Source organism: Ciconia boyciana, chromosome 1, assembly GCF_034638445.1.
Source record: "Ciconia boyciana chromosome 1, ASM3463844v1, whole genome shotgun sequence".
Lineage (NCBI taxonomy): Eukaryota > Metazoa > Chordata > Aves > Ciconiiformes > Ciconiidae > Ciconia > Ciconia boyciana.
Window position 1 is genome coordinate 189371298 of NC_132934.1, and position 24297 is coordinate 189395594.

Genomic DNA, 24297 nt, shown 5'->3' on the forward strand with positions numbered 1-24297 from the left:
AAGGGAAGTTGGGTTTGGCTCCTGGAATATGCCTGGAAGAAGTTTACAGGCTGCCTGGTCATAACTGGCATGTTCTCTGCACCCACACTTACATGCAAAGGCACTAGGCAGGAATGATAGAGACGTGCTTCAAAATCACTTCTAATGAGCAATTAGTGCTCTATGCTGACATACTCCTGCAGCAGAAAAAAAAATAGAGTTGTTCTTTGTTCGGGTGAACTTACAACCTAAAGAAACTCCTACATACTGATTACCAGGGGCATCCAGAAAAGGAAATAATGACTTGAAATATTTCAAAATACTTATTGTGGAGGCTGCAAGAGGCAAGACTAAGAGCAGAGACGCATCTCAGCACAAAGGGAATCATACTTGTGTGGCTAGTGCAGAAGATGGTACAAGGTAAGGAGCACAGGGAGGAGATTAGGAAGGCATGGAGCCTGGGAAACACAAGGCCTTGACAAACAGCTATATTCTGATCTGATTTTACACTAACTTCTATAGCTTGAGTCTATCCTTGGATAAGGAGTTTATCCTTGGATAAACTCAAGGGGAATTCTGCAACTTTAGCCGATATACCATTAAAGCTTTAACCGCACTGTGATATGAAGAGATTATCACAAAACAGATTGGGGCAGTGACTGAGTACATTAGATAGCATGTGGCATGATATATATTCACAAAGGAGCTTATAAATTTGTCACTTGTGAGAAACAATGCAAGTGCCACAAACTTCAAGTCCTCTACAGTCACGGTACTAGAAGGAAAATATTTTAAATTACAGAGGATCAATGTTATTTCTGGGCTAATGCAATATGCTGACACCAGAGAAAAATTTGGCCCAAATATATTCAGTACGCTATATACACCAAACATTGTATTCATTTGAAATCCTATTCATACACAAAGCCTGCACGCACAGAAAATAAGATACTATTAAAGCAAGTCCTCATGCAGCAGAAAGGTCAATTAACGTACAAAAAAAAGAAAAAAGAAAAAAAAAGTAGTGAACTATGTGCTGTATGTTTTTCTGAAGCTGAGAAGCTGGAAGGAAGTAGCCAGCAAGTAAAATGAAGCCTAAAAGGTAAGAACAGTTATCTCAAGCTGGCAGTGCCGCTGGAGTATTAGGCAGGAAACACTGGGCGGGACCTCTGATTCAGGATCCTTCCCACTCAACAGAGCTCACATTATGCAATGAAAAAGCAACCTTTTGTTGATGCTGTTGGGAAATTTTGCATCCCATATGAGTAAAACAATGACAAGCCTTCACAATAGTCCCAGGCTGTTTCTTTTATAGTCATGGCTGAAATTTTTTTTTTCCCCTCCAAATAATGTCATATAACAAACACTGAACGGTACAAGCTAGCCAAATCCACTTTCCTTTCCTTTAAGCAGATTTTAATATCATATATTTCATTTAACTTCATCCTTAAGTCACTTTTCAAGTGGTGGTGTCTCACATGAAGTGCGTGTTTCCCAGTCTCATAGCTGACTGCACACAAGCACCGCACTCTGCCTGCACACAGCAAGCCGCATGTTTGGGGCCCTACCCTTGCTTTAGGCACATATTTTAAGTATCGTTTTTAGACAGTCCTGGCAGCAGTACATAGGCAGGTAAGACAGCATTGTGTTTGACATCATTACGCTGTTCTGCAGCAGCTGCTCAGATACCATCAGGGCTGGACAGGACTGTCTTCTGGACTGCTGCTGATGAATTCAACAGCACTTTCTAACGAGAAACTCCAGAAATGGCAGTTCTGATACAGTGCAGTGCTGCGGAGAGATAACCGAGAAATCAAGAACAAGGAGCCTGAGGACCAAACTAACACAGACATGCTGCCGCACGCAGCGGCAATCTCCAAAAAAGCACCTAAGTGATGCCATTTACATACATCCACTGGCTCAGATCACCTACAGCAAAATGTCTGTCAGCAGTACATAGGCATAACAAAATCTTTACGATCATCTTAATATTCTTGGTTGTTACAGATGCCAAAGACTATCTGGGACATGATCCAAAAATATTTTTTCGCTTTAAATAAAGCCCAGACATATGGTAGCGATACATGCGCAACATGCAAAAACAAAATGAGTGAAAAAGTGAGATCGCAAAAGCAAAGACAAAGAAGAGGGAAGAAAATTATTGTATCTATATATGAAATTGAAAACAGTTGTACAACTTAACGACGACTGAGGGAATTATCATCACTGTCCTGAAACAACTAGTTTGAGGTTTATAGAAATGGTGAATTTTAATGAACAAATGAAACCAAAATCCATTTAAGTAGCTTACTGGTTTCCTTTCTGAGGAAGCTGGTGTTTAGTAACACAAAACAAGTCAAGAGTTTCAAAATTAAAGCTAAATCATGACAAATCACTATACCTGTAAGAGCAAGACCTAGCTCAGCCCAGCCACCTGCCTGGGTTCCCCTCCACCCTGCCTTCAAGGAAGGCAGCAAGTCCACACCTCTTCCTATCGCAGCAACCAAGAGCTTTGCCACCACATTCAACTGCAAGCTCACAGTTCTTGAAATCCCTGGTACTGACTAGTTCTCTCAGTTACTTTTTTCCCTGCTCAGCTGTGCTGGAATGTGGCCAGTTTTGAAGGAAATAACTATTTTAGAGGACTCCCATGCCTATTCCTCTCCTAGCTTGGGTCTGCCCCTGGGAGATGGGGGAGGCTGAAGGGAATTTTACCCTTGAGGCTGCAGCCTTGTCATGCACAAACCTTAGATGGTACTTAAGTATTTTCCTAAATCTGGCTGTGGAGCAAATGGTAAAAATGCAAATCTTAAGCCTCAAGAGCAAGGAAGACATTTAAAAAAATTCATTCTCTTAAGAACCATTAGTTTAAAAGGCTTATATCATGTTTTTGAATGGGTGTTGCTAGTGTGACCATACAACTACTATGAGAGTCCACGTTGTTTCATACTGATCAGCTAATAAATGCACTTATTCCTACATCAGTTCTTTAATCCCTATAATCTAATATATTCTCCTTTCCTTAGGGAAAAAATAAAAAAAATCCTGAAGTTTTGGCTTCTTTGGCTCCTGTGGTTTAGAAAACCACAGAAAACAGCAGAAAACAGTAGACTTCAAGGGCTGGAAGAGCAAAGCTTCTCACTGAACAGAAGGTTCTTTTGGCCAAAAGTAAAGGGGGCAGAAACTTCAAGAGTTTTAGGCCAACACTCGTGCACTCCTGAATGCAACTACAGCTGATGTCCTCTCCACATAGCACTCTACTCCCCCTCCTTGGCCAGCTTACCTTGGGGACCACCGGGTTACAGCTGAGCACTGACTCCCTCAAAGGTTAAAAGACAAAAAAAAAAAAAGATTTAATGCTGAAAGTCATAGAGTTCATTACTGAATTAATTTAAAAGTGAAGTTCACATGTGGCTACAAGCATTGAAGAAGTCCGCCCCACAGACAACTATTCTTTTTATGCATTTTTGCTTCTCTCTGTTCTACCACACGGTGGTCCAGCATTTGACTCCAGTTATTTACAGACAGCACTATAAGTCACTCCTGCAATGCAAAAAAGTCTAAATGAAACTCAGCAGTTGTTGTCAAAGCTACACCAGAGTTTAGGGCAAGAAGTGAAGTACATGTCACGTGGGCAGCAGTCAAAAACAATCAGCACATAATTATTCCAACATGAAGTTTGGTGAAGAAATAACAGCCAAATAAAATAATCCAGTCATTAAAAAGTATACAGTTGAGTAGAAAGAAAGTAAATATGAAAGAAACAAAATAAGGAATCTGGAACAAAATCTGAAAATCCTTTTTTTTTTTTTAAAACGAAAAGTGAGAAAGTAGATCAACTGCAATGCCAGCATGTTCCAGGCAATGCTCTTTAATGAAAATCAAATTAAAGCACCCACCCTTTTAGAAGCATGAATAGGATATGTGGATGGGCACTAATGTATTCCACAGTAGGGCTGCGTGTGCCAATTTGTCTTCTCAAGATGTTGTTAAATATCTGGGAAACGTCCTTTTTGCCCTGTTAAAGAAGCAAAATACATCTTCAACTGGAAAAACATGAACAAATGACCATTTACTATAATCTCTATTTAAAGTAGAAATGAAATTGAAAACAAAACAAATCAGTCTCTTTTTTGGGCTCTCCACAGTCCTACCACCTCATACTTGCTGTTTCTTCAACGCCACAAGAAGGCTTCCTCCATCGGGTGGCTCTGAAGACTACCGATCCCCCCACTCCCATTTACACCTCTCTCTTTCTAAACGAAGATGCGCATCCCTCTTATTCTGTCAAGCAAGTCCCTGGCTATCTTAAATAGCAACATTAAAGTACCAAAAAAGCAAGCCACTACTATGAGCCAAACGTGTTTTTGCAGTGTGTACTATTGCTCCCACAGCCTCCAAATCTAAGTTGTCAAGCTAGTACCAAGTACACCACCCCACAGCCTAGACTTACAAAGCTAAAGGTTTTTCATTAGTCAAATGCAATCTAGGCCATGTGTGATTGCACTTTTGAAAATCGGGGTAAAATTTAAAACTGCGCCCATTGTTTCACCATGAAGAATGAAATAATTACTACTGATAGAAAGGCTGCATCACATACATGTTTCTGCTTCAGTCACAACTAAGATCCTTCACTTTATCCTAATGTTCTCCTATATACATACATCTGCACAATCACGTTTTGTCTTCGAATGCTTCCCTGTGCAAACAGCTTTTCAGAAGGCCCTTCCAAATTATGTTCTTTTCAGCCACAGGGTTTGCCAATACATCTTGCATTAGAAGTCCTCTTCCTCCCCCACCGCTTTCTCCCCTGGCCACAGGAGACAAATTGATTTGTGAAATTAATGGAAGGGGGAGACTGCTGCACTAATGACCAGTAACCAAGGCACTGAGTCAACAGCAGGTCACTATGCACAGGGCGAGCTAAAGCAAAAGGTTACTTATAATCTCTACATGCTCATTGATCTGTCTCGAGAGGACAAACATTCCTTGGTGGAGAACTTATTGAACGTTTGAAGCCAAGGAGCAGATAGTTTCACACAGAGGGAAATTCCCTGGTTTCACCTCTACAAATAAATCACTGCTGAGAAACGCCAAAATATTCTGCTTTCCTATTCGTTCCAACCCAGCTGGCTTGGAGACCTGGGGACTCGGGGAATTAAATAGGAGAATCAAATCAGAGCAGGCCAGTCCATCTGCCTTTGTCTGCAACACTTCTCACCCTTGGACATTCTCTTAATTAGGCTAATTCTTTATCAAGTCATCCCATTCTCCTCTATCTTTACAACACTCGTAACGTATGTCTGGAATCCCGTGATCCCCAGCAGCTTCAGCAGTTACTCCAAGAAGAAAACAATCCAGACAGAGAAGAGCTGTTGAAAGGGCAAGGTGAAAATGGCCAAAAATTAAGTGATCCTCTCTGCTATGCCAAATTTTATATTAGTTACTTGATATTAGGTGCACTGCAGCATTATATCCAATAGTAGAGAGCATATCTCTCTCTCTCTCTATATATATATATCTCAGAGAGGAGATAAATATATATCCAATTATATCCAATTTTCTAGAGACCAGCGACGGTGAAAGCCAGGGAAGTTGATGTCTCTGTGTTCTCCTGGAGGGAACGGAGGCAGATAGAAGGGAAGCAAGGCAGACTTCCCTCACCACCAGACATCTATAAAAATTGTAGGAATACTTTTGCAACACTTCTTACTTGGATCTGCGATTCAGTTTTGCCTTATAATGAAATACATATGGCCACTGAAGCACAAGATAATGCAGCATGGAGAGAAAGTGGCTAGACAAACAAAAAAACTGCAAAGGATGCCATTATATAAATAACAAATTGCACGATATCTATACCATAATTTAGCTCCTGTTTCAAAACAAAGTAAGGGAAAGCTTCTAACGTCACCAGTCCTGGGCTTGTGCCTATTTACTGCCTCTTTTAGTGGCTTTACAGCTTGTGAACCTTTAGGCTTAAATGCGGTTAGTAACATCTATTTTTTTAGTTGACTTTTTCTGTATGCACACTTTCTTCAGTTCTTCAAAGTTCAACAATAAATTTCGTATTTTAAACTTCCAAAAATCCAGTCTGATCGTGATTCTGGGCTCCTGCCCAAACCCAACTTTAGTACTTCATAACAATATCATCACCAAAATTATATCTTGTTTCTTGAGTGGCAGAAGCAATAAACCTGTGTTGTCTATAGACGTGTGATGGATGTGTGCAGCTCTCCCCTACAGGCATGCCCGCCCGCAGCCACACGTGCTGTAAGTGTACTGGCAGATGAAACACAAATGAGACAGGACTCCAGTCTGCGCTTCTGCCTTTTTCTCGGTGGGGGCATTAACTCTGGTCTCTCTCCTCTAAACAACCATCAAGTATCATGAAGTCTTTGAAAACACATCTTCAAAGGCAAGTACAGCTGTGCAAAACTGGGATCAAAGTGGGCAGCAGGGTTGGTTAGGAGAAGACAGGGAGTCAGCACAAAACAAAGTAACCTACATAAACATTATTCCCTTCAGAAATCAGATTTTCAATTAATTTATGATTTTGCTTTCTACCATTACATACGGATCAAAAAATTAATTTGCATGTTATAAAGTGATGAAATTGCTTGTTCAACAAAGAAACCTAAATGCCAACTGTGGCTACCAATGTAACAAAATGGAAGCAGAAAAGGTGATAAACTGAAAAAGCCAATGGGAATATGAAGACAAAGCAGCACATGCTCTTACTATCCTCTTGTTCAATGACATTCCATTTCTACTGTTTTGCTAGAAGAGTATGTGTAACAGCTTTGCTAAATGGTTGAAAAGGTTTTGTCACGGAAAAATCTACTTTGCAATAAGAGTTATTAGAATTGTTTGTAATAACAGTAATTCAGCAACAGATTAGGTATTTCATTCAGTGCTTGCATTTGAAGACTGTGGGTTCAATATTTCCATACAGAATTTTTTGTCCGACAAAAGCTATACAGACTGTCAGGTAACTAAAAAAATGCAGTAGTTTCCCTTCTGTGGTGTATTTGCTAACAGTATCTTCTCCTCCCCCCTCTCCTTTTTTCTTAAAAACAAACAAATAAATTAGGGGATTTTGGGGGTTTGGGGTTGTTGATTTGGGTTTTTTTTGTAATTAAGACATTTAACACTAACCAGGGGTGTCAGGAAGAAGAAAAATTAAAAGATCTCAATAAATTCTAGCATTTAAAAAAAATCTCCTGAACTTAAGACCTGAGGAAGAATGAGAGAACTCCACTAACAACATTTTCAAAAATTAATACAAAATAAATAAATCAGTCCCTTGAATCCTGGCTTTGCTGGGGGTGGGGGAAGAGGGGGAAATAGAAAACATAAATCTCCCATCGTTCCTCCCTTTCATTCATTTACAAAATGGAAAGAAAAGTATAGTAACAACAAATAACTTCAATAAGGGGAGAAAACTTCCACAAGAAAGTAACTCCCACAAAAGGTGGCTCTGAGAGTATCAGACGATCTCTCCAGGGAACTGATTTTTAAATTCAGCAGCTGCCCTGCCCTATACGTTGGGTACTGCTCCTGCTTCAGACATCAGCAGCAGAGGTTTGGTTCCTGGTAGCTGGGGATTTCTCACTGCTTGGAGATGCTCGGACACTTGTGATGATTCACCAGCACCCAGGAGCCATAGAAATCACAGGACTCATAACAACAGTCCCTGGAAACCACTATCCTGGCTGACCGTAGACCACAGGAATACTATAATGACCTGCCAGTGACAAAGTTTCTTCCCAGTCCCTACCAGTCAAAGGTCAATTAAAAGGGTTTGTATTTATCCTGAATTACTGCATTCTGTTCTATCATAACTCTTCTTCTCTTTATTTATAAGCAAGTTCAGTTGTCTTAGTAGTTGTCTACCAAATTTTTGGCTTTAACAACAAAACTGGCAAGGAGTTCCATGGAATATATAATTTTATATACAAATATATAAAATTAAATAATATATATACACATATATATTCATATTAATCTTTCTGTTGGCAACAGAGTTATATTCCTTTCTTCTTTTAATACAAAGAATTAAGTGGGGGCAACCTAATTTACCTTGCCACCTGTTGTCACTTTTTAACACCTTTTTCAACTCCGCTTCTCTCAACTAAACCATCCTAATTCTTTTCAGTCATTCTCACATGAGATTTTCCCATGCTTCCAATTGTTTTTATTCCATGTCCCCGGACCCCTTCTAAATCGGACACATGCTTCAGAGATGGCGGTTGGCTCTAGTTGCACTATTGCAAAGTAAGAGGTTCATCACTGCAGCTTACAAGGTCGGTCATAGACAGTATTCTCAGCATCATTTCCTATCTTGTTTGGATACACATGGCAATATTTCTTTATTGCTTTTGTTTTAATAAAAAAAAAAATCAGATGCATTGCATTTACTTCCAGTACATGAGCACGTCTATCAGGACACTGACCAATCTACAGCAGCTACTTTCTTTAGCATGTGAAAACCAGTTTCAAATGCAATAAAATTATTTAGACTTCAGAAAAACACAACTCTACTCACTGACAACACTGAGACCAAGGGATGAAAAGGTTTATGGGTGCTGACCTACCTCAAAATCTATCAGCTGCAGGTTGGCAATAAGCGTCACTAGAAGGCCACTGTTATATAGCTCTTGCGCCAGCTGAGCCACAATTTCTGTAGGTGGCTCCTTGTCTGTGGTCCCACACAGAATTTCCTTCATTGCTTGCAGAGATTTTGACACTTCCTCCGATGCCTGTTCACCAGCAGACAAGAGTTTTGTTTAAAAAAAGAAAACAGAAAAGAAAAAAAAAGTGTTTTATTTTAAAAGACAAGCAGCTCAAAACAAAAGCTTCTAACCGTACCTACAATGATCGTTATCTATTGTAAAATGGTTGTAATAATTTCATGTAATCACAGAGGCTGGAACATCCACACCGGATCCTGCAGGTTCTACACAAGCACACAGATATATTCAATTTAAACATGGCATGCCATCACTTACAGACCACGGGCATAAAATAGGGGCAGGAGTGCAACTACCAACGGCATCAGCAAGATCCTTTATGGGTTTGGAGACAGGCACTGCCCCACAGAAGTGTCAGCACTTTCACCATCACTCCTCCTGCCCTCCCCAGTGGGTTCCATCAACACACGTGGGGCGAGAAGTGCCCGATGGAGGTACTGAACCAGCCGGCTCCTCCCGCCAGCAGAGTGGCCGCTGTGCTGCTTCCCCATCAACTGCTTGCTGATGGACTGTCCCAGCTCCTCTACTGGTAACCCAAATAAATCCTTGTACCCCTGCCAGCTTTACATTGCCACCACCTATTTCTCCTCATCATGGGTGGTTTGAGCCAGCATCTTCCGCAAGGGATTTGCCTACTGAACGCACAGGCACTTCAGTCTCAGGTTGGGAAATTAATTAAATGAAAGTATTTGCTTTAGTAAAGCTCCCCAGCTGCCACCAAGCAAACTAAAATAACTCTTTCATCTTCTGCTCCCATCTAGTGTATACTAATTCCATGCAATGCTTCAGGTACCTAATGCAGAGGACAAATCAGGAATTACCTTACAAAATATCTTGACCAGAAAGCTTACAACAGAAAAATGAGAGAGAAATGCATATAACAGGTAATAGCTTGGCATTCGTGGCAGTCAGCAGGTTTAAATCAGATGTGTATGATAACGTCCCACTTCTCAAGGGAAATGACCGCTGGCCGCAACGCAGCAGCTCTGGCTCACACTCTCCTCCCAGGTTTGCTCCACTTTGTATGAATAAAGACTCTGTGGAGCAAAGGCATTATTTTTTCACATGTGTGCGTGTGTGCTTTACATCCTACCTGCTCTAGCCATGGGGCTATGGAGGCAATGGCTCTTTCTGGGTCGGGGTATATTTAATACACAAGTGACCCGCAGCAAGGCTGGTTGGATTTTTTGGCAGGGAGTGGGAAGGAAGTAAGGGACAGGTTTAAGAGCAACGCTGAGAATGACAGCAAAATTCCAGGCAAGATGGTTAAAGATGCTGAAGATAGGACAGCATTTCACATCTGTATTGCAAAACATTTATTTGAAATTAGCAAATTTTATTTGAAATTTATTTTCATTAGCTTAACGGGGGGGGGGGGGGGGGGGGGGGCGGCGAATCAAGACACACACAGAAAACCCAAGAGTCATTTGTAAAAGCTAACTGCACATTAATAGATGTTCAAAGCCAGATCAATAATTTCAATACATCTCTCACATGAACTGAAAGGAAAAATGTCATGCTTTCAAATACCACCCCATCAATCTGCATAACATAACCCCCCAGTGCTCCGGAGAGGCATATCTCAACTGCTGCTGATCTCCCAACACTTTAATACTGATTAAAATCACAGACTTTATTCACATTAGTGAATAAAAATCCTAGAAAAAGTCTAGAAATCCTAAAAAAAACAATGAAAAGCCACTTTCACATTGCATCTACCTGGAAGATTCAAGCATTGATTTTGCACAGCGTAAAGAAATGTTCTCCCCCAGTCTGTTTGTACCTACTCTCAGTTTTCTGCTAGTTGAGACAGGTCAGCATGAGTGGCGTGTAAATGAATATGACTATGTGATAACTTTAACCACAGCAGAAGTCTTGTTGTTCCTTACTGTCGCTCAGCAAAAGAGCCTATTTTTACCTCAAATGTTAGTGGTATGTCACTAGAGATATCCCACAGAGTACAGATGGGATTAACAACAGGGGTGCTATCTTGGAAACTAAAGCTCTAAATCTTTATAAGAGCTGTACAAATATTTTCATATCAAAGGAAAAACCCATACATTTTTGGCTTTTCACCCATTCTGCTGGGCAGGGTGTGAATATCTCTGGCATTCTGTGGTTTAAAAAAAAAATAGTATCTTTCCTTTCAAGTATAAGTAGTCCTTTCTGATATGTAGAAAAAAGTCTGCAAGATGCAGCTTTAGGTTTAATTCTCAAAAACAAGGACAAAAAATAAAGTGCTGCAGGAGAAAACGAAACTACAGAACACCGCAGTGTTGATGGGCACAACTGGGCACCACAGCTGTATTTCTCTCATCATCTGCCATCCCATCCACTCATCTTCTCAGCTTTTCTACATGCAATTTACATTTTGTGTTTAACTTCCTCACCCTTCATATCCTCTGTACAGTCCGTGGTTTGACATTCAACCCGCCACCAAAAGCTATTCCCAGTCAAACCTAAGGACCGCTCTTCTGTGCCTATCCCTCATAATCTATCTAGAGGAAAAACATAAACCCAAACACAGATTCTTAAGTTAACAGCCACTTCTACCCTCCACTTTGACGTTTCCACTTAATCTTACAGCAGTTTTAGAATAATACCCTAAGTACATAAGCACTGTTTCTGGGATGGAAACTTGCTCAAGACTCAGAGGGGAAAAAAAAAAAAAAAAAACACCAAAAACCAAACACCACATTCCAAGATCCAAAGACCCAAGATCTGTCCAAAACAAACAACAAAGCAAATGCATTCACTTGAATACATGGAAAATACGAGATGACAGAAACGTAGCTGCAGAACAGCTTGTCATAAGAAGCCAGACTGGTCCTGACCCCCTTTAGGAAAATTTGCAAAAACCAACAAAAACCTCAGCAAGACACCCTTTCCTCCAACAATGCCACAAACAGAATTTTAGTGACAAAAAAAAAAGAGACTTGATAGACACTCCAAAATCTATTATGACTTCCATACTGCTATTTATTCTCCATCAGTGGCAACAGCAACAATAGCAAAGTGCTGCAACTCTCACTTCAGCAGAAGTTATAGAGCAAAAGAAAAGGTTTCATGAAATATCTAAGCACTTTAAGCCATTTGTCTTGTTCTTGCAATTAAGCACAATCTTCTTTCCACAATATTTTCCTTCTGTCCTCTAGCTATGAGTCCTTTATATCATGACTGAATTTATGCCATTATATTTAGAGAAGCCAGTGTGAGCAGAGGGAAAAAAGAGGGAGAGGAGATAACTAAACACAGAATCCTAAACAGAACAGCTTACATATATTACATACAAATGTCAAAAGTGGGATACGCTGAACTTTGGACAATTAAAGTTGCAGACAAAGGACAACAAAGCACAAGATGAAATGCAAGCTGATTTCCAGCACATGCATCAATTCAATGTTTGTGTTGCTGTCACTGCACAGACATCAGGATCTTGACCTCCTAAAGCAACTCACAGGTTTCTAGTCTACAAGCATCTCAGTTCACACCGTCTAAACTTGGCAGGATCCAATTCCACTGCAGAACACTAAAATTCAGGGTGGGTACATGGGTAAGTCACAAATGAGTTACAAGGCTGATTTGCAATAGCTGCGTAAGGGAAGCGAAGGAGACCACAACCCGTACCGACATGTGCAGTGAAGGCAGTTTTTTCAATGACGGCCATTTCTTTTCTACTTTGGCCCAACACAGGACTAAGAAGTTATTTCCAACAAGAAATAACTCTTTATCCACAGAGCATAGTTTATAGTGACCAGCAACCCACAAGAGGGTTCTGGGTCCATTTTGAAATGTAACATTTTGTGTAAATGTTGAAGTCTAACAATTCTTGGACTACCTTGCTAGCCCTACTGGACTAGATGATGTACAATAGCCTTGGAGCTTGAGAAGTGACAGCATAGATAAGCTTATATAACTTCTCTAAGTTAATTATAAATGTGCTCAGTCACCCCTGCTTACGTAGTTGGGAGTTTGTCACCATTGACATGTTTCTCCAAACCTACCAACAGCTTCAAAAATGAGAGCTGGAAACTTTTATCAGTTGAAGATACTTGGTTTCAAGCTTGTTTTCCTCATAGATCAAAGTCTTGTCATTGTTGACTTAATGGGATCATAACACAAAGAAAGGAGCTTATGAAGACATTATTCCCTGAAATTCCATATGAAAAAAAAAATCTTCTCTGAAATACCTCAAGACTCTCCTCTCCACAGCATAATGCACATGTGAAGACCAGCCCATTTTGTTGTAAAGGTCTAGTCTTTATTAAAGAATGGGTAACGCTACTATGCCTGTACTGAAATATTTCCATACTTCAGTGTTGATATTCCTTGCCCACAGTGCTAATGTTGGGTTCTTCTGTTTAACTTGCTTTGCTAGGTCTAGAAGACAATTTCTGAGTTGTCTTTTGGTTTTTTGGTTGTTTTTTTTTTTGACAGATCTCTACAGGAGGGCTGAAAAGCACGACAATGCTCTTAGGGCAGTAATTTAGCATTACTAAGAAATGCTGCAAAACAGTTAAATTTTTCTCTATATCCCACAATTATACAAGACAGTTCAATAAGGAGTTTCTTGTTTTTTTTATTAAGGGATTACAAATAAATCCTCCAAGTCTTGAAATTTTTCTGGTCTTCTAAAATCTTCCAGAGAGATTTTAAAGAGTAGCATGGAAGGCTAAAACAAGGGTCCTATCTGTTGTTCACGCAGAAAGCTGAATTTTTATTTCCATAATTACATGAGTTGAGACTTTCCGTACTCAAAGGCTAAGCTGTTTTATCTCCAACACTGCTTGTGTGTGATACAGCAAAATAAACAAAGCAGATCTTCTGCTTCAGAAATCAAAACTTCATGAAGGCAGTTTTTGAAAAACCCTATTAGTACACCACAGAGATACTTCATCAAGAGTCCCCAACTTCAGCAACTTAAATTTCTACCTATTTGTGCTGGTTTTGGCTGGGATAGAGTTAATTTTCTTTATAGTAGCTAATATGGGGCTATGTTTTGGATTTGTGCTGAAAACAGTGTTGATAATTCAGGGATGTTTTAGTTGTTGCTAAGTAGTGCTTATACTAAATCAAGGACTTTTCAGCTTCCCATGCTCTGCCAGGTACACAAGAAGTTGGGAGGGGGCACAGCAGGGACAGCTGCTCCCAACTGACCAAAGGGCTATTCCATACCATATGATGTCATGCTCAGCATATAAAGCTGGGGAAGAAGAAGAAAGGGGGGGGGGGGATGTTCAGAGCGATGGCATTTGTCTTCCCAAGTAACCGTTACATGTGATGGAGCCCTGCTTTTCTGGAGATGGCTGAACACCTGCCTGCCCCTGGGAAGCAATGAATGAATTCCTTGTTTTGCTTTGCTTGCGTGTGTGGCTTTTGCTTTCCCTATTAAACTGTCTTTACCTCAACCCACGAGTTTTCTCACTTTTACTTTTTTTTTTTCCTGAGTCTCTCCCCCATCCCATGGTGGGGGGGTGGGGGGCATGAGCAAGCAGCTGTGTGGTGCTTAGTTGCTGACTGGGGTTAAACCATGACACTATTCCAGCTGGCTTAATAAAAGTTACCTCTACTTATAAACCTTGCCCTTCCCCTCTCCTTCGCTACTTATGGCAATTTCACATTTATCTTAACAGTACCATTATTAAGTGCTCATGATCCACACCTATTATGCTTGCTAGAGTGACGGAGAGATGGATCTCCTGTTATGCAATGTAGATTCAATGCACATTTTTACTCCTCTCCAAGAAAGATTACAAAAACCATATGGGGAAAAGTATCAGGCCTTGAATATTCAACAGTCGGAGATCAACTTTTCAAGGCTTTCAGTAGGTTGTCTCTATTTTACCTCTGTTTCACCAACAGGTTAGAAGTTTCACACATATGTACATATGTTACAGGTCAGAAGGGCTTATTCTTACTTTTATTTATCTGAGGACTTAATGTAACATTTATGACCAACCATAACGGTAAAGAAGAAACAGATTGCGTGAACTTTCTCCACCTTTCCAAACTCAGATACCAAATATACATAAGAAAAATACAGGATGCCTGACATCTGGCATCTGCATAGTGATCAGGAAATCCTCAATTGTTCATAAGAATATGGTGAATAGGACTGTACGGCTTCTGTTTGTGTACCGAGCATATTTCCAGGGCAAAAATATCTTTCTAAACTGTTGCTGTCTTGCACAGCAGCAGACAGTAACACACAGAGATGCCTGCCAGTGTGATGTTAAATACTCCAATGTGTGATTCAGTGAACTGCAAGTACTCCATGCTATACATTACAACCAAAACCATAAGGCTCCTTGGTTTGGCTTTGTCTTGTTTTAGCTTACAGTCCTGCTTAAAAATATTTGCACTGTGTGATTCAAACCAATTTTTCTCCTAAAAGAATAGTGCCAACACAACTATCTCTACAAGCAGCTGTAAGGACTCCCAAGAAGAGCCATTAGCAGAATCTGAATCCAACATCTGTCTAGCTTCAGGACCATCCCAATTGACTTATTCTTGGTACAATTTCATGCTAAATGGATATATAGGAAGAAATTGTAGACATTTTGGATCAGGAGGCATGAACTCTGTCATTTAGCAAAATATTATGGCCTAGTACTCAAGGAAGCTGGCAAAGACAATTTGGCCAAGCAGGCACAACAGGGAAATGTGTTTTAAAAGGCTGTATGATTAAATGGAAGAGACAGGTTTGCCCCACCTGGACATAAATTCCTTTCCCACTGTTAATCCTGCACTTAAGACAGGACTAAAGGTTGTAAGGTCCTTAAAAAGAAAAAAAGCAACCAGAAGAGACAGGTTTTAAACTCTTGGCACCAGCACCTGATAGTATCTGCAGTTTCTCCCATCTCTAGAGCAGTAACAGGCCTTAGCAGAATGGGGAAGCTGAAACGTGAAACGCTCCACAAAACCCCAGGACATGCAGAGCTAGAAGGAAGGGGTGCCAAGCCCTTCTTATCTCATTCCCTCTGTGTGCAGCAATGAAGTCGAAGGCAATTTTGCAACTGACTTTGGCAGCTGCAGAATCACATCCATGGGTATTTGCGTTCGCAGTAGTCACGCAACCGTTCTTCCATGCAAGTGCATACCATGTCCTCTGCATGCACCTCATCTCACACACTGGTCCCCAGCTGCTTTATCAGCGCAGGAGCAAGCAAGGTGAACAGAAGCTGAAAATGGCTTCATTGGTGCTATGTAAAAAAGCAGGATTTATTGATAGAAATATTTGTTCCAGAAGTCTTAGAGTCTTTTAACTGTAGCCTTAATAAAATGCTGCTCTCCTGACCCTTCTGAACAGTACCAAATTTGTTACAGTACACGGAGATGAAACAGAGGACAGATTACAGTGACCTACCCACACAGTCTCATTAGATATATTTAAGTGAAAGGGGAAGAAGCTAGACACTTCAGGTTATTTTACATCTAGCTTCATGATGTTGCTGAACACTAAGGGTGCTGCAGCCTGCAGTTCTGCCTGCCAGAAGAACACTCAGCACGGCACCCTGAACCAGCTCTAACTCACTTGGGTTCATCTTCCGTGACAAACAGAAGCTACACCAGACCAGCAAAGTCAGACCAGCTGGTCTCGGACCAGCTATGCCAGAAACTGCGAATCTTTCAGCTCCTCTAGGCCAAGTGCAAAGATTAGGCCAAGTTTCAACTGACCCCAGATCCGTTCGCTGTACTAAAGTAAAAGCCTGTGACACTATGAAGGCTTTTGCTGCAGGGCGGGTTCAGAAAATGTTACCAAACCTGTACGCGCCGCGGATGGCACTGACTCACAGGTGCCGCACCCAAAGGTGTTTGGTTAGCAGCGAGAGGGTGATGTGCTCAAGGACATCCTTCAGTGACATACTGGATGCCACCTGCACTGCTTTGTGCTGGCCAGATTCAATGGCTGAACACAAGACTTCGAGAAGTCGGGATGCCATCCTCCTTTTTTTGTGAGATGGGTCAAGCATCCTTTCTATGAATGTTCTTTTAAACATCCATCAACAAAAGATGTGGCAGCATATCAGTAATAAATGAAGCAGTATGACTAGCGTGTCATATGCCGTCCGTTCTTCCTCAGGTTCAACAGATCTGTCCACTTGATATCAGGGTTTCTCCCCTCTTGCTCCCGATTTACATGCATCCTCCGATCACTACAGGAGTTCGTGCCAGAAAGAAGGAAGAGAGTCTAAGCTCTGAAGGCTTCATTTCCTAGGTATTTAAATACTTCCCTGCTTTTCTAGTTAATTCCAGAACAGGTATTTCTCGTTAAATTCAAGCACAGTTTGGTTCTACATGACCAAGATTAACTTTTTATGGCATTTACAGGATTCTGTAATAAAACGTAATTAATTGTTCTTCACCGCATCAAAGCCTGAATAGGATGTCAGCAATTGTATGTCACAAGAACACCTTATTTATTTCAGATGTTGGAAGAGAGAAGGATGCTTGATAAAGAAGGCTTTAGTCTACTTTTCCAGCTCTGTCTTACCCTACTTAATCCTCCAATTGTTACATTTGATTTGCCAGTGCTGCAATACCTCCTTTAAAATAGATGTTCTTTTAAAAAAATTTAAAAAGAAGATATCAGAAAGAGCACTTCAGAGGAAGAGGAGCCAAGTGTGGTGGCATTTCTCAACCTGTGGTCTATCAGCCATCAGGATGTAGCTGAAAAAATGGCAAAGCTTTAAGCACACATATATCCATGCAAGCAAACAAACAAAAAAACCCCACCCATAAAATAAACCTAAGAACCAAACATTCAAACTTAGCCTATTTTTCAGTTGAGAGTGTTTAAAAAGCATTATGGCAACACTACACACATTAATAGGTTTAAAAAAAAAAAAAAAAAGACACATGGAGGAACTGGGTCAAATTCAATCCTTATCTAAGAAGACAGATGCTAGCACAGTCAATAGACTTCAGTCAAAGTCTGACTCGGTCCTATTCTATGAATAACAAAAAGCATCATAAAGAAAGAGTGCAAACTTCTGTATATTATGTGTGTACATGGAAATGTGTCTCAGAAAAGATGTATAATTGCAGAGAAGCCACTTGTAAGTATAAAGGCATGCTATCTATCAAGTTGTGTCCTCCCCCCTCTTCCCATTACTCAGAAAGTCTTAACTGATCTGCTGTAAAATAAGCATCGTCATTAAATTCACGAGCTGTTTCCATCATAATACGCTGGGGGAACGCTCCCATATCTTTTGCTTTGTGAGGAAAACGCACACCAGCTGTTCTGACTTTTATGAAAAATTTACATCGAGTTCTCAATTTTCTAAGAAGTCTGAGCTTCTCCTCCTTTGCCACTGACACCCAAATAAACAAACCAGCTCAAAGCCAAAAATCCTCAAAACCACAACCCAGAGGAGTCATGCTGCAAAGCAAATTGAAAAGAAACCCTAGTCTGGAGCTTCTGCTTTGAATGTCGTCTTTAATCAGGCTCTGAAGGACAAATTCAGCAGGGGAGGGCAGACTCTGTTGGTTTATTTAGTTACGTATTTTAAGTTTTAGTTCAGAGTCAAATTCTCTCAGTGCTTTTGAGTTAACCAAAGGTATTTCAGCATGAGACATCAAATACCAGAGGCCTCCCTGTGTGACTGATCTTACATAATTAACACATTGTGAGCTACTTGCTTTGAAGCGAAAAGTTTGAAGAGGATTTCACTAAGGGCATGAAGGGCTCTGTGCTTACCTTTTGGGTTGGGTTCATTCTAATACAGGCTCCTGCACAAGGCGTGGGAAGCACAAGATGCACACACAAACATCAGCTGCATGAAAACCGTGTTATTGACACTTATCAGCTATTTCTGTTTCCACTGATATTCAGTTTTAACCTAAAATTAGTTTGTTGTTAATTAAAATTATATACTTCTACTACAGCAATATATAGAGGGCCAGAGTCTCAGATGAAAAAAAAAAATTAAATTATTTTATGTAAGCACAAATTCATAATTGGGAGTATTTTGTATGCTGGGGTGCATCTCCTCAATTGGTCACTGGAAGAGTGGCAAAAGTAACTCAGGTCCGTCTCACAGAGTTAGAGGAGAGCAACAGTATTAGCAAAACCTAGCACTATAATTAGAATACAAGTAGCACCTCATTTAGGAAGCACTAGCACACAGAAGATTGGAAAAGATGAGTACAGTGAGATCTCTTATGTACACCTGAATACATACAGGTTTGCTGTTTTATGCAAACAATGTTCATCAGAAGTAAGTTTTGCTCTGTGGGTACCTACACATTAATTGACAGTCTCATTTGTTACCCTGCTAAAACAATTAAAGGTATAATCGTTTTAAAATAGCCTTCCAAGCTGTTTTGTTAGATGCATTACTATTTGAAGTAGTAGGAGATCACCCTTCGTTTTGGCTGAGGCTCCTGGATCTCAACTTTTTCTTTTTGGCCCACAGATCTGTTGTACTTTACTTTTGCAAAAGCCCCCCGATTGCAGCAGGACCGTTCAAACACAAAGCTATTTATATGTGCAAGCGCTTGCAGAACCAGGGCAGTGAGCAAACACAATTTTATTCCCTTTATTCTATTGTTTCCCAGGCATAAAAACCTTATTGGTCTTCTATAACATTACCTCATACCTTGTCTGTCTTTTTTTCTTGTTTTTCCAATATGGCCATGTTTTCTTTCAGAATTTTCACAATCTCAGCAGGATTTTTGTGCGATTTACTAAACAAAGGCATGGTGTTTCTTCACCTGGATTTCTTCCTTCAGGACAGAAGACACTGCCTTAAATCAAACGAGAAACAAAAATGACTTTTAAGATTTATATGAAAATGCAATAAAAACACACAAAGACATGAACAAGAAAAGGTTATGCCTCAGGCACTATATTTTGCTTCAGCTACTCAGTAGAGCAGTAAAAGTTCTCACGTACCATTATTGCAAGTTCATCCAGGATTCACAAGCCACCATTAGCACGTGGAAAGCAACTACTCAGCACCTGCACAGGAGCTGGCCGCTTCCTAAAGCCCCTGACCTACTCCAGCTGGTCAGTGCTTCTGCGAGTCTATGCCTATGTCCAACATTTTTTGGACACTGCATATCTGGCAGGCTCCATTAGATTTCTGATAGGAGTTTCTGCCAAACTTCATCGCAATGCAGATAACTAACTGTAGACGCCAGCATACCAAAAGCGTCCTTTGTTTAGTACATTGCAAGGTAAGGTCCCAGCTTCTCCACCATCGCTCCTTCTTCTTCAGCTGCTTTTCTTTTTCAGCCGAAAGCTTCTTGAGAAGAAGCAGTTGAAGCTACCCCCTAAGTCTGACAGACTTCAAGAATCTGTGGGTCAGATCTCACTTGTGTAAAACATTGTCTGAATTAAATAAGGAACAGAGAATCAGGCCCAAATACAGACACAAATGTTTTCATGACATTTAAATGAAAGACTGAGCATTTTAATGAAAATGGTTTTGTTTGTTTAATTTAAAACATTCTTCCTCTGTATGGTTAGAAATGCAAATACCACATCACTCTATTTATACATGAAAGAAACCAAGTAGCTTAGTTTCTGATCCTACACAGCATTAAGTTGTGCATTCCCATGGGTTTTGCTGAGGGTCCGATACAACTATCTACTAAAGTCAATGGACAGACTACAGATGGGAATATGCTCTGGTTAAGGCAGTAGCACTTTCCAGGGAGAGCACAGCACCATTCTGGACTGCATTCCAGTTTGTACAATAACGAAGAAGAGTTAAAAAAAGAAAAAGGCAAAAATAATCTCAAACTTTCATCTCTTTCCACAACAAAAGACAACCATCACCATCCCTCTCCACACACCTTTGCAAGATTAGTTGTGAAAACATAAATATATACACGAACCACTTCAGTCTCATTCTTCTTCAACTTTTACAATTTTAAAAAAGCTTTATACAGAAGGTTTTAAAGGAGAGAGAGTTAAACGAGCACAATACGCAGAGTATAAAGAAGAAAACCCAGTAGTCCCAAAGAACCCACTCCTCTCATGCTTCATTGTCACTACTGACACACTACAGAGTCCACCAGGAAGTATGACCCCATTTGTGCCATACATCCATGTGGTACTAATCCCCAAATATCCTATGGAATTAATACCCAGATTAGATACACATTCTATTACAACCATAAATAGCAACCATATAAACCAGCCAAGTACAAAATTCAAACCATAGAGGAGTACTTTAAAAAAAAAAAAATAATCTACACAGACTCTGTCCTAACATCTTATTAAAAACATTTCAAAATATTTTTGCAGATTATCTTTACACAGTTTCTATGACACGCAGGAAATATTTTTAAATGTCTTATTTAAACCAAAAGTTCCTTTATAGTGTCCAGAGTAGGTGAATTTGTATATAGCTTCCCATTTGTTGCTAGGTCAGTTTTACAGCAATATTTTCATGTCCAGCATCTGAAAGCTCACCACTTTCAGATTTCCATTTTCAAGCTCCTCACGGTTCAGTTCAAACTCATTTTTATTTCTGCAATTTTGGCTACATAACCTTCACTCCTTGGCTGAGCTCTCAACTGCAGAGTCCTGCTCCCATGGAGCTCACAACCGCAAGCTTTGGCAGCACCATCCAACTAGCAACAGAGCAGAGTCACACCTCAACCTGACAACGTGCAAGACTGAAGATGGGGTATACTAACGACTAACTCATTTGGGCATGTTCAGCTACATACAAGCACTGGAAAAGACTGGGATGCCAGTATTATACAATAACTTTGTTTAAAAGCTGCTAGCAAGCGCCAAGAACCCCATAATCCTGCACATGCCACAATTAGAAGATTAATAATTCACAACACGCTTCAAGAAGGACCTGATTCTGCATGTTTTTATTATCTGTGAAGACACAGCATGAGGATGTGAAGATGCAAGAGAGAGAGAGTCTGAGAGCAGGAGCTTAACAGGCCAGGCACGTTGCATTTCAGAAAAGAAGTATTTTCATCCAAGGTGGGGTAGGTTTATTCAGATTGCTGAAGCCATTTCTTCATCTTCCCCTTTCAGAAGTCTCCACACAAGTACAAGCAAAGGAGATCTTTGATTTTTAAACTGAAGTACTCATGAGCTAGAGTTTGAGATTTAAAAAAAATCAAGTCCACATTTCTAACTGAAATGTTGACTATAAATACATTTTCCTCCAAAAAAGTAACTTACATAGCTGTCTAGACTATGGTGTCTGTATTTAAATAATCATGAATTTTGCCATAAAACTCCAACAGCCAGGCTAGCACTTTTCCACTGTATAGTTCCAGTCTCACCATCAAGTCATCACAGCATTGCTCAGTGATAAAATACCATTTCTCTTCACTTCATATCCTACCAGTGTCCTAATCGCAACAGTGAAATCGCCAATAATAGAGCAGGAAGGGACTCAAGAGGCTGTTTAGTTCATCCCTCTGCTGAACAGAGCCAAGTCTCTGCTTCACTTCATTTATCAGTCTTACATACAAAGCAAAGCATCCGCTGTATGCAAGCGGAGGGAGACAGAGAGAAAAAGGGGAAGAGCCCCAGATGTGCATCGAAGAATGTTTTTGGATTTACCACTTTTCAGGACACAGTTTTTAACCCATCAGCATCTGGCAAAAGATGATCCATCACTTCAGAAAACATATACTGGCAGCTGCAGGTTATGGTCCCTTTTGCCTCTCCATGCAGGAATCTCCTATGGGGCACATGCTACTCACAATTACAGGTAGAAGCAAATGGGGGTAAAGTCACTTTGCTAAGACTTGGGAGTTGTACTCCTTAGTCTTATGGCTGGCTATTCCATGAGGTACATGGCAAAACAAGGACCCCTCTCCTCCAGCTCTGCTCCTCATGATTGGATTCTCCAGCATCAAAGAAAGCACGAGCTCTTGCTAAAGCTCTTAACGCAGCTGGGCATTTCTGCCCTGTCCTCCTCCTTGTATCAGTTCTCTGCTCTCTCAGCTTTATTTGGAAGGTCTTCTCTTCGGTAAGGCACTAATTTGGTTTAAATTCCCTATTCCTTTCATCACTTATTTTCAGTCCATTTTTTAGAACTCAGTATTTTCCAGGCATCTAGCCCTCTGTCAAGGTTGCATGAAATTGGCCAGTAAGTTCAAAAGTTACCATGGGAGGAGAAGTAGGATAAGAGATGGACAGTGTGACCACATAAGCTTTGTTTTCTCAGGAAATCAGTCTAAAAATAACTGAAACACAAAGATGAATGACAACTGAAGAGAATGCAACACAGGCTTACCAAAAGTAGCTCATACTACAATCCCTTATGAATATATTTTCAGACAGAGAAAACACAGTAGAACCTATGCATCTGACATGGAAATACAGTGAATTGAATATAATAGAAAATAAACTAGTTGAAGGACAATTACCATGTCCACTGATCATCTGAGAAGGTAAGAGCAATTTGGGGATGGGATCTTATTTAGAGAGGCATGGGAATTAAGAGCCTACCCAAAAATTGTGGTGACTCAAAATAGGAAGATACTATCAACACAGAAGAGGACTGGAATATCATGATCTGAGAAAATGGATGGCCTGAAGGACTGAGATAATAAAAATGGGATAAAAAACAAGAGTAAAAAGTATCAGATAATGCTGAATGGGAGAAGAGACAGAGAGATTGTAGATGCCCCATCCCTGGAAACATTCAAGGTCAGGTTGGTTGGGGCTCTGAGCAACCCAATCTAGTTGAAAGGGGCTCATTGCAGGGGGGTTGGACTAGATTACCTTTAAAGGTCCCTTCCAACCCAAACTATTCTATGATTCTATGAATATCTGTTTCAAGCTGAGGACTTACCATGAGAAACGACAAAAACAGATACCCAATGACTACACTGGTATTTTACAGACAGGAGAAAGACAAACACAAATCCATGATGAATTAAGAAAGTAACCAGTAGAAATACAAAGGTATGCATGTCTTTGTACAAAGTCTTGATGGAACATCATATGGAACATTGTACATGATCCTGAACACCTGCAGTCAAGTAACAGAGATTAGAGTGGGTGCAGAGAAGGACTCTAGGCTGTCCAGAAAAATGGGAAGACCAGCATATCTAGGAGGCTAAAAGTGCTCACCTTGGTAAGCTTAGAATGAAAATACAGGGAAGCCCAAGAAGTAATTTCAGCTCGAATAACAATAACACTTTATTTATGCAGAAGCAAATGGCTATAAACTGCCAATGAATAAACTTAAGCTGAATATGTAAAGGTTTCCAACCATTGGAGCTTTCAGATTTTGAAATTACCTACTCTACCAGGCACACTACAGAGCATCTGTTCATAAATTTTTGACACTGCTGTCTGGCAGCAAGGGACAGGGCTGAATGAGCCCCTTTCTTTCCTACTTTCTAGGAAAACTTTTTCCATCTAATGGTTATTCAACAGCATATGTTTTTATAACATCAGAAATGCATTGTGGACACTCCTGAATTTGTAACGGGGGACCAGCCAACTTCTGAAACATTTAGTTGTGATGTTATTTCACTGGTGCTCTTGTGAGGAGCTTATGAGACTAAGGAAAGAAACAGCTGTATCTCACCGGACTGACTCCCAGCCTCAGAGGTTGTCTCTCCT

At 40.3% G+C, this 24297-nt stretch overlaps 1 protein-coding gene across 10 annotated transcripts in view; it reads right to left on the reverse strand.

Moving 5' to 3' along the window:
- CAB39L (calcium binding protein 39 like) overlaps nt 1-24297 on the reverse strand; it is a 63760-nt gene that overhangs the window by 17025 nt on the left and 22438 nt on the right. For 7 of the 10 annotated variants that reach the window (XM_072850246.1, XM_072850251.1, XM_072850248.1 and 4 more), the window contains 3 exons: nt 19334-19481; nt 8577-8741; nt 3879-3997 (listed from right to left, as the gene is read on the reverse strand). In XM_072850246.1, the coding sequence (XP_072706347.1) occupies nt 3879-3997; nt 8577-8741; nt 19334-19435 (386 nt within the window). In that variant the 5' untranslated portion in view covers nt 19436-19481. Of the gene's footprint in view, nt 1-3878; nt 3998-8576; nt 8742-18432; nt 18509-19326; nt 19482-19629; nt 19697-24297 lie in introns of those variants that run through there. The other 3 variants (XM_072850250.1, XM_072850252.1, XM_072850253.1) reach the window with 3 other exon arrangements.